Source organism: Terrapene carolina, unplaced genomic scaffold (assembly GCF_002925995.2).
Source record: "Terrapene carolina triunguis isolate 2854851 unplaced genomic scaffold, T_m_triunguis-2.0 Scaffold30, whole genome shotgun sequence".
NCBI lineage: Eukaryota > Metazoa > Chordata > Testudines > Emydidae > Terrapene > Terrapene triunguis.
The window spans coordinates 5,175,491-5,187,009 of record NW_020664381.1 but is presented as its reverse complement, the minus strand read 5'-3'; the positions used below and the strand labels follow the sequence as shown (position 1 = coordinate 5,187,009).

General features: G+C 44.1%; 1 protein-coding gene across 1 annotated transcript in view; it reads right to left on the bottom strand.

The window, feature by feature from the left end:
- HLCS (holocarboxylase synthetase) overlaps positions 1 to 11,519 on the bottom strand; it is a 229,185-nt gene that overhangs the window by 189,789 nt on the left and 27,877 nt on the right. Inside the window, exons 4-5 of the mRNA XM_026651261.1 lie at positions 7,706 to 8,670; positions 4,156 to 4,338 (exon numbers count right to left, since the gene is read on the bottom strand). Of these exons, the coding sequence (XP_026507046.1) occupies positions 4,156 to 4,338; positions 7,706 to 8,670 (1,148 nt within the window). The remainder of the gene's footprint in view (positions 1 to 4,155; positions 4,339 to 7,705; positions 8,671 to 11,519) is intronic.

The window sequence follows — 11,519 nt, the reverse complement described above, 5'->3', positions numbered from 1 at the left end:
GGGGGGGGGGGCGGGGGGTAGTTGGGTTTGTGCTGCATGTTAACCCAGAAACCGCAGCCCCTCCTTTTACATTGCAAACCCATTTTAAATGGCCAAGCCAACGGGTGCTTGGTATGGGAAATGAGGGCGCTACTGTTTGAAACCATTCCCACATGTTAAGAAGGTTAAAAAAGCCAAAAGACTGTGCCTTACCATGGCTGCCTGCAAGCCAAATTCTGTTGCCTGGCACTGCGTGAGTGATCTCTCACACCAAACCAGCAGGCCCTCAATATAAGAGGAAAAATGTGACCTTGTAACGAAAGCACATGTGCTGTGTAATGTGAACAGCAAAATTTAACGTGAAAGAGTGTACCCATTGTTCTCTAAAATGGGTCTTTTTTAAACCACCTCTCCCTTCTCCTCCACCAGCTGCAAATGTTTCTCCTTCGCAGAGGCTAGTGAAGATTAGAAGGAGAAAACGGCGGACTCGGGATGATATGTTCTCGGAGCTCCAGATGTCCTCCCACGCTGACAGAGCACAGCAGAATGCGTGGAGGCAGTCAATGTCAGAGTGCAAAAAAGCACAATATGAACAAGAGGAGAGGTGGCGGGCTGAAGAGAGCAAGTGGCGGGCTGAAAAGGATAGGTGGCGTCAGCTTGCTGACAGAAGGCAAGAGTCGATGCTCCGGCTGCTGGAGCATCAAACTGAAATGCTCCAGCGTATGGTTGAGCTGCAGGAAAGGCAGCAGGAGCAGAGACCGCCGCTACAGCCCCGTGTAACCAACAGCCCTCCTCCCCAAGTTCCATAGCCTCTCACCCAGACGCCCAAGAACACGGTGGGGGGGCCTCCGGCCACCCAGCCACTCCACCCCAGATGATTGCCCAAGCATCAGAAGGCTGGCCTTCAATAAGAGTTAAAGTTTTAAAGTTTTAAACTGCAGTGTGTCCTTGTCCTTCCCTCCTCCCCCACACCTCCCAGGCTACCTTGGCAGTTATCCCCCTAGTTGTGTGACAAATTAATAAAGAATGCATGAATGTGAAGTAACAATGACTCTATTGCCTCTGCAAGCGGTGCTCGAAGGGGGGAGGGGAGGGTGGTTAGCTTACAGGAAAGTAGAGTGAACGGGGGGGGGGGGGAGGGTTCATCAAGGAGAAACAAACAGAAGTTTCACACCGTAGCCTGGCCAGTCACAAAACTCGTTTTCAAAGTTTCTCTGATGCGCACCGCGCCCTGCTGTACTCTTCTAACCGCCCTGGTGTCTGACTGCGTGTAATCAGCGGCCAGGCGATTTGCCTCAACCTCCCACCCCGCCATAAATGTCTCCTCCTTACTCTCACAGATATTGTGGAGCGCACAGCAAGCAGCAATAACAATTGGAATATTGGCTTCGCTGAGGTCTATCCGAGTCAGTAAACTGCGCCAGCACGCTTTTAAACATCCAAATGCACATTCCACCACCATTCGGCACTTGCTCAGCCTATAGTTGAACAGATCCTGACTCCTGTCCAGGCTGCCTGTGTACGGCTTCATGAGCCATGGCATTAAGGGGTAGGCTGGGTCCCCAAGGATAACGATAGGCATTTCAACATCCCCAACGGTTATTTTCTGGTCCGGGAAGAAAGTCCCTTTCTCCAGCTTTTGAAACAGACCAGAGTTCCTGAAGACGCGAGCATCATGTACCTTTCCCGACCATCCCACGTTGATGTTAGTGAAACATCCCTTGTGATCCACCAGGGCTTGCAGCAGCATTGAAAAGTACCCCTTGCGGTTTATGTACTTGGTGCTCCGGTGACAAGATAGGGATATGGGTTCCGTCTATCGCCCCACCACAGTTTGGGAATCCCATTGCAGCAAAGCCATCCACTATGACTTGCACGTTTCCCAGAGTCACTAACCTTGATATCAGCAGGTCTTTGATTGTGTTGGCTACTTGGATCACAGCAGCCCCCACAGTAGATTTGCCCACTCCAAATTGATTCCCGACTGACCGGTAGCTGTCTGGCGTTGCAAGCTTCCACAGGGCTATCGTCACTCGCTTCTCAACTGTGAGGGCTGCTCTCATCTTGGTATTCTGACGCTTCAGGGCAGGGGAAAGCAAGTCACAAAGTTCCATGAAAGTGCCCTTACGCATGCGAAAGTTTCACAGCCACTGGGAATCGTCCCACACCTGCAACACGATGCGGTCCCACCAGTCTGTGCTTGTTTCCCGGGTCCAGAATTGGCGTTCCACGCCATGAACCTCCCCCAGTAACACCATGATTTGCACACTGCTGGGGCCTGTACTTTGTGAGAGGTCTATGTCCATGTCAATTTCCTCATCACTCTCGTCGCCGCGATGCAATCACTGCAATCGCCTCCTCGCCTGGTTTTGCTTTGGCATGTTTTGGCTCTGCATATACTCCAGGACAATGCGCGTGGTGTTCATAGTGCTCATAATTGCAGTGGTGATCTGAGCGGGCTCCATGATCCCAGTGCTATGGCGTCTGGGCTGAAAAAAAGGCGCGAAACTATTGTCTGACGGAGGGAGGGGCGAGTGACGACATGGCTTACAGGTACAGGGAATTAAAATCAACAAAGGTGGCTGTGCATCAGGGAGAAACACAAACAACTGTCACACAGAATGGCCCCCCCAAAGATTGATCTCAAAACCCTGGGTTTAGCAGGCCGTTGATTTCATGGAGGGAGGGGGAAGCAAATGAATACAGAACAAATCTGGTCCATCTATTTTTTACATCTTAAGCTGGCAGCAGACGGTGCAGCATGACTGATAGCCATCGGCATCTTCTGGGTGCTTGGCAGAAAATGATGTACTACGACTGCTAGCCATCATCGTCAAGACGGTTCAATAGGCCAGGAGACAAAACATGTCTGCCCAGGTGCCTCTGATTGAACTCACTGAGGAATACGACGATGACGGATACCAGTCGTAATACACCATCCACTGACAAAAGGCAAGGAGCTGCTGCTGTGTAGCAATGCAGCCCCACGTCTGCCAGCACCCAGATAGCCGACGACGGCTACCAGTCATACTGCACTGTCTACTGCCAAAAGGCAATTAGCTGCTGCTGTGTAGCAATGCAGTACCACATCTGCCGGCACCCAGATGACATATGGTGACGCTGAGCTGAGCTAAGCGGGCTCCATGCTTGCCGTTGTATGTTGTCTGCACAGGTAACCCAGGTAAAAAGGCGCGAATCGATTGTCTGCCGTTGCTCTGATGGAGGGGGAGGGGCCTGACGACATGTACCCGGAACCCCCCGCGACACTGTTTTTGCATCATCAGGCATTGGGAGCTCAACCCAGAATTCCAATGGGCGGCGGAGACTGCGGGAACTGTGGGATAGCTACCCACAGTGCAACGCTCCGCAAGTTGACGCTAGCCTCGGTACTGTGGACGCGGTCCGCCGACTTAATGTACTTAGAGCATTTTATGTGGGGACACACACAATCAACTGTATAAAACCGATTTCTATAAAACCAGCTTCTATAAATTCGACCTAATTTCATAGTGTAGACGTACCCTCAGTTAAGATCACTCACCTTTGCCTATTTTTGAACAGTTTAGGTTACCCATGATAAACCACACAGGACTCACCTACCCTTAAATGAAATTCCCGTGCCCATATATAAACTGTTTTAGTTATGTATGATACACTAAAAGAGGACTCAAATACTAGTTTTGAAAATATCTCTTTGGTATTGACTTATCTAGAGAAGAATGCCCCCACCAAAAACCGGCCCACTCTCTAAGGCATAATCTCTGTTAAAAGCTCTTCATGGAAAGATAGATAAAAGAGACTGTAACTGAAGTCACCATGGTTTATTGTGTTTTTTTTTTTTTTTTTTTTTTTAAAACAGGTAAAGTTAGTAATTTGATGGTTTTGTTTTTAATCATGGTGTCTCATAAGACATGGTGAAGACTCCCTTGTGACTAAAACAGTGGAAGTCACATCCCTAAATTGGCACTCAGAAACAATTAAGATCTGGCCTACACTTTCTCATCTCTCTAGAGAAACTTTTAGTAATTTTTGGTACATATTAAAATTACTTGGCCTAACAACTTGGCAGCCCTTTCTACCCCAGAACTATAAAAAGATTATTTTGTTTTTTTAAAATCATGCATCAAGCTATTTAGTTTAAATCTCTTATATCTGTAATTTAAGTAGAAAGCTCACCTCATCAGAAGAGAGCAAATAAATAGGAGTTAGTGAAGGAACTTCACTTAATTCACAACTCAGTCCAAGTAATGTCAGGATCTCCTTAAGAACTTCATATCTCTTGGCGTTGCTCATTTTGAGTAAATTAAAATCTTCTTGGGTTTGTGTAGTCAGAGAGGCGATATCCATCTCCAAGTATATCTGGGGAGATGGGAAAAGAAAAAGAAAGGAGTCACTAATACGAAAGACAGCAGCTGAGGTAGATAAAAGCAAAGCAGACCTAAAAATGGCTTGGTGTCTATTCACTTACTAGTAGCTGAATTTAGTACAAGAGCCGTGTAAAATTCAGTGTGACTTGTGCGTTAGAAGTAAGGTTATATTTTATATGATGAAGAAACAAGACATATTAATGAATAGGGCTTTGACATCTTAAAAGCCTGTCAAGCAGATACAAATCCAAGGTGTAGCAAATATTAGTACAGACCAATGAATCCTTAACTTCCAAGGAGGAGACTAAAGCTATTGGTAAAATACAGTTCTTCTCTTAAAAGTGTGTAAAAATGCCCCTTTCTTAATCAGTTGGTCTGTCTCCCGCATGTATTTGGAGACCATATCTACTTACTGTCTAAAAGAAGTTTTTGCTACTTTTTTCTTCTGTTAGCACTGTATAGACAAGGCTGCTCTGGATTCCATTCTGGCTCGTGAACCAGTGGAATTCAGTTCTGATTGCAGAATTTTTGTTGGTAGTGATGCACAAAGTAGAAAGAACCCAGCCTGACTAATTCCAAGATGAATCACAGCATTGAAATTAGAAAAACATTTTTTATTTTTGAACTGCACTGATTATATCTGGAACACTAACACAGAAAACTACAAGGCCATTTTATACAGAATCACTTTTCAAAGTAGAGGTGAACTTTGGGGGCTTGTCTACACCAGTGGTTCTCAAACTTTTGTACTGGTGACCCCTTTCACACAGCGAGCCTCTGAGTGCGACCCCCCTTATAAATTAAACACACTTTTTTATATATTTAACATCATTATAAATGCTGGAGGCAAAGCGGGGTTTGGGGTGGAGGCTGACAGCTCACGACCCCGCACATAATAACCTCACGACCCCTTGAGGGGTCCCGACCCCCAGTTTGAGAACCCCTGGTCTACACAATCAGCAAGCCAAGCTGCAACTATACAGCACTCCAGCGTGCTGCTCACTAATTGGCCATGTGGACCCTGCTACCACACGCTAAAAGTTCTGTGTGTAGTGCACTTTGGAAATACTATTTAGCAGTAAAGTAACTCCCCACTTACCATCCTCTCGCTTAATGTTGTTTCGATGTTACGTCCCTGCTCCATTACAGAACATGCTCGTTTAAAGTTGTGCAATGCTCTCCTATAACGTCGTTTGGCCGCCTGCTCTGTGTCCATGGATGGCAGCCCCCCATCAGTTCCCCTACGCCCCCACCCCCAGCGCCCCCGCCCGCCGGCGGACCCCGTGAACCGCGTCCTCGCTCCTCCCCCCAGCCTCCTGAATGCCGCAAGACAGCGGATTGCCGCAGGCAGGAGGAGCAGGGGGAAGGCGCTGATCTGCAGGGTCCACCGGTGAGCGGGAGGCGCTGGGGGGGGAGGAGGTGCGCATAGGAGAGCTGATAGAGGGCTGCCAGCCTGTTTAATACCTGTATTAAATTGCTTGTTTAAAATTGTTTAAAATTTATATAATGTCTTTTGTCTGGCAAAAAAAAAAAAATTTCCCTGGAACCTAACCCCCCCTTATTTACATTAATTCTTATGGGGAAATTGGATTCGCTTAACGTCGTTTCGCTTAAAATCGCATTTTTCAGGAACAACTACAATGTTAAGCAAGGAGTTACTGTACTTCAAAGAGCAATAAATGAAAGCTAATCACAAAACTTTTAGAGCAGTGTAGCAGGATCCACAGAGATTTAGTACGTGGCAAACTAGAGTGTTGTATATTCACATCCTGCCTTCCTGAGAACTAACTCTCCATGTGTACAAGCCCTAAGAAGCAGAGCTGAAATGCAGAGTCCAACCTAGCCGTCCTAAAATTATATATTGTATCTCACAGAAGTTCTAAGATGTTAAATTTAGTAGAATACAAAATGTACAATTGTTTTATTCTACTATATGCAAATACACTTAAATGAAAGTGGCATAAAAATTACTTGTTCTGTGCTTTCATACATTTTTGCACATTTTATTTTCTCTATCTATAGTATGCATTATCCACTCTTCTATAATTCAGCCACACAAATTTATTGAATTAAAGAGGGAATGTTATGAAACTAGACCAGTGCAGAAGAGGGAAATAACTATCCTGTGACTTTGAATATTTACTGGCTGATGTCACTGTCAATACTCCTATCAATATAGTCATAAAGAGAACAACAATACGCCTTTCCAGATGCAGACTGGAACCCATGTAAAAATCATAAATGACATTCTAATCCTTTTAATCGGATTTCTGAACCTACCCCACATTGGCCTTTTTCTTGGGAAACTCACTGCCGTATTAAATTTTATTAGAGGAGAGGGGTCAATTTAAATGCTACAGCAAAACAGATTTTACCATGCAACTTAAAGAAATGGATAGCAACAGTGCCTAATCAATTTTCTACTTCAAGTACCCAACACACGGGTGGCAGAAATTGTTATACAAAACTATAACATTTGATCTACATAACCTGGTTTTCTCAAGATGCCATAGTCTTTTGGCAGTGACACTCAAAAGTAATACTGGTAAATGTGTACAGCTTTAAAAAGGAATATTTTAATACTTGGAGACATGCAGTAAAGCTGATCATTGGATACCTAAGACACTAGAAATGCCCCAAAATGCCCTTTTCCATACATTGAGGTGGGAAAGTTACAAAAAAAGGCATATGGGAAGGTGACAGATTAAAAACTGTTTAGGGTGAATCTGGCAGCTACCATAAACAAGGAATGTTGGGATTTGCCTTTGGCAAAATAAGTTCAAAAGGAATTTGTCATCTGTACATCCTGTGGAGCCCTGGTGAGGGGAAAGCACCTTGGAGAAGCCCTGATGAAGTTTTCTGAAGTGAGTAATTGGAAGATGACTCATATTACCAGAAGAATAAACATCTATACATAAGTCTTGAATCCTGAAAAAAAAAGTCTGTCCTATAATTAAAATAAGGGTAAAGGTTGCCCATATCTAAGGTTTATATTCTTGTATTTCTGTTCCATTTGGTTCACTGCACCAGAACTCAACAAGATGAGCCCAGTAAACTACATTATCATCTCCCTCCTTCTTTTCTTTTGCTACAAATGGACAAAATGTTATTTTCCTACTCTAATGACCTGAGTCCCATAATTCAGGAATCCTTTGTACAAAACTTCAAACTACGTAGAAAAATTCTGCCTTAGTCCTTTGTCTAACCTATCAAATTTGAGGCAGGTATTCCTGTCTGTGGACTTTAGAGAGGCATCAAAAATGAACTTATAATTGAAGTCAGCTGAAATCTAGGAGCACACCATAATAAGCATATTATACTATGGCAATAAACAACTTAAGTCTTCTTACACACAGTACCTGACACAGAATGGCTTCTCCTCCACGATCTCCATATGGCAGGTGAACAATGATCATATCTTTATCTGTATTATTTAAGTGACTCAACGACTTCACTGGGCTGAGATTTTCTTTAACCTCTTGCTCAAAAACACTGCCACTCGTCAGAAGGTTTAATTTAACTTCACTGTTATCTGCTTTATAGAACACTAATTCTTGGATGGTCTTCTTCAGTTCACTTTTGCTCCTTATCTGTATACTGCCAAATGTAAAAGAGGCAGAAAGCCCTAAAATCTTCCCACCTTTTGACAAGTAGGTCAGGAACTGTTTGTGATTGTCCTTCGAAATGAGTTCCTCTGTGGCAATAACCAACAACAACGAGTTATCAAGCCAGGGAGCTTTCAGAACTTGTTCCTCAACCAGCTGGTAGATGGTGTAGCTGTCTGTATCGATGCACTCCTTGAGCACTGATTTTATCTTCTCAAATTTGATTTTCATAGGGTCAGAGCCCACATAAATTAAGACATTGGGAGGCTTCCCAGTGAGGTTTATCCTTCTTAGTTCTCTTGCCAAACAGCCATCAGTAACTTCTTCCATGCTAGCACTGCAATCATCAGGAAGTTCTGGAATGTTTTCTGATGAAGCATATCTGACTGACTCAATGGTGCTGTTTTCAAGTTCAAAGCATTCGTGGCAGCTGGAAAGGTGCAGGTGGTGATGTTTACCAGTACTTGTCTCCCTTTCAGATAGGCTGTTAGGCTCATCATGAGGCTCACTTCTTTTCTCCAGCCTGGATTTCTCTTCTCTCACCTCCTGGTCACCTCCTCCTGAAGAATCAGCTGACACTGATCCTTGTTTAGTTGCAGTTGCAAATGGAGGAGCAGGGGTCAATTCATCCATGTGTGCACTATTAGTGCTATTCTTCTCTTCTGTAGGTGCAGCCATCCGCTCTAGCTCCTTTAGAGCAGACTCCTGTAAATGGACAGCTGAGAGATTTCAAAAGAAAAGTTAAAAGCTGTATAAAAATAGCAACGTTGAATGTCACTACCCCTAGTATGCAATTTGGCGTTAGATTTAGTTTACTGATAAATCACTTAAACCAGTCGTTCTCAACCAGAGGTACGCATACCCCTGGGGGTACATGGAGGTCTTTTAGGGAGTACATCAACTCATCTAGACATTTGACTAGTTTTACAACAGGCTACATGAAAAGCACTAAAACTCAGTACAAACTAAAATTTCATACAGACAATGATGTGTTTATACTGTTCTATATACTTCACACGGAAATATAAATATAATATTTATATTCCAGTTGATGTAGTTTATAATTATATGGTAAAAATGAGAAAGTAAGCAATTTTTCAGTAATAGTGTGCTGTGACACTTTTGTACTTTGATGTCTGATTTTGTAAGCAAATAGTTTTTAAGTGAGGTGAAACTTGGGGGTATGCAAGACAAATCAGACTCCTGAAAGGGGTACAGAAGTCTGGAAAGGTTGAGAGCCACTGACTTACACTACTAAAAAGTTTCCTCTTTTTAGACACTAAAACCTACTTCTCCTGAAACAAAGAGAAAGTTTATTTTGTAAATCCCTAGGAGAGCGTATCTAGCAGTTAGAAAGCACTTAAGGCTCTTAAGCAAAGTAGGCAGTCATGGGATGAGAGGACCCCTAACTGGTCAAAGGATAGGAAACAAAAGGTAGGAATAAATAGTCAGTTTTCACAGTGGAGAGAAGTAAACAGCAGGGTGCCTGAGGATTTGTACTGGGAACCGTACTGTTCAACATTTTCATAAATGATCTGGAAAAGGGCGTAAAAAAATGAGGTGACAAAGTTTGCAGACAATATAAAATTACTCAAAATAGTTAAATCCAAAGCTGACAGCAAAGAGATACAAAGGGATCTGTGACATGCTAGAGTACAATCCAGACTAATGAGTAGCTGTGTCACCCCTGCCCTGTAACCTGTGATGCCCTTTACTATGCCTTGCTGCTCACAAACAGCCTCCAGCATGTAGGCACTCCTAGCTATGTCTGTGGGTGCTGCAGCCAGCCAGCCACATCTTGGCACTTAGCAGCCTTAAAGTTTACCACCAGGTGACCACCACACACTCCCAGTCTCAGATTTCCCACCCAGAAATGTATGTCCCGTGCCTCCCAGCCCTCTCCTGGACAGGGCAAATATATTGAGTCCATTATTCCTTTAAGGGAATAACATGCACACACAACTTGTTACCTCACATGGAGTTACCCAGCTACTTTAATTTGAACAAACTGGATTAGATAAAGCAATAAAACCAGTTTATTAACTACAAGTAATGAGGCATAAAAGTCAAAAATGATTACAAGAAAAATAAAGATAAAATGCTTACTGGTATCTACTTAAGAAACTCTCTTACTTCGAAAGCAAACTTTTTCACCACATGCTCCAGCAGATTACTGACCAAACTCTCAGGAGAGGACCTCTTCCTCAGAGTCCAACCACTGTTCCTTTGTCTTCAGGTGCAGCAAATGCGAAGAATAGGGAGATAGAAGGGGATACCTTGGGGCGTTTGTCCCTTCCTTTTATAGTTTCAGTCCCCCTCTTGAAAAACATTTCCAGCTAAGTACCTGGAGCCAAAGCGTCTATGTGGAAGGATATTCCCTGCTGGCTTTTTCACCTGTTTGAACTTCCTTTGTCTTCCTTTCCTGCCTGATAATTTGCATTTAGCAGTAAACTGCGTTAAGAAGAGTACACATTCCTATGTTTAGGAAAGACATGTTTTCTAAATTCTGTTTGGGCAGAGCAGTGGGATTTGGAACATGTGTTACCACCACCATGTAGGGAAATCTTATAACTTCCCATACAATATTGCCACACATATTTTACCAGGACAATAATGACCAGAAAATGATGAGTTCTCAAATGATACCTTAACAAGGCATACTTTCTACAAAGACAATTACAGCAGAGTGTAGGGTGTGAATACAGGGGTGTATTTTGTCACAGGATCTCACAAAACTGGATGACTGGGCAAAAAAATGACAGATGAAATTCAATGTTGATAAATGCAAAGTAATGCATGCTGGAAAACACAATTCCAATTATACATACAAAATGATGGGGTCTATATTAGCTGTTACCACTCAAGAAAGTGTGACAGACCCAGACCAGTGGGGTACAGGAGTCTGGTAGAGAGCAAATATACTGGTCACTGGATGAGTAGTTTTCTGTTCCCTGAGTGACCAGAGCAGGGGCTGCACTAGAGTAATCAGGAACCTGCTAGTACCAGTTACGGCAGGCAGGCTAATTAGGACACCTGGAGTCAATTAAGAAGCAGCTACTAGAATCAATTAAGGCAGGCTAATCAGGGCACCTGGGCTTTAAAAAGGAGCTCACTTCAGTTTGTGGTGTGAGTGTGAGGAGCTGGGAGCAAGAGGCGCAAGGAGCTGAGAGTGAGAGGGTGTGCTGCTGGAAGACTGAGGAGCACAAGCGTTATCAGACACCAGGAGGAAGGTCCTGTGATGAGACTACGGAAGGTGTTTGGAGGAGGCCATGGGGAAGTAGCCCAGGGAGTTGTAGCGGTCATGCAGCTGTTACAGGAGGCACTCTAGACAGCTGCAGTCCACAGAGCCCTGGGCTGGAACCCGGAGTAGAGGGCGGGCCCGGGTTCCCCCCAAACCTCCCAATTGACCTGGACTGTGGGTTGTTCCAGAGGGGAAGGTTTCTGGGCTGTTCCCCAACCCACATGGTGAATCTCTGAGGCAAGAAAATCCGCCAATAAGCGCAGGACCCACCAAAATAGAGGAGGAACCTTGTCACACTGGTGTTAAAGGTGGGATCTTGGGGTGCAC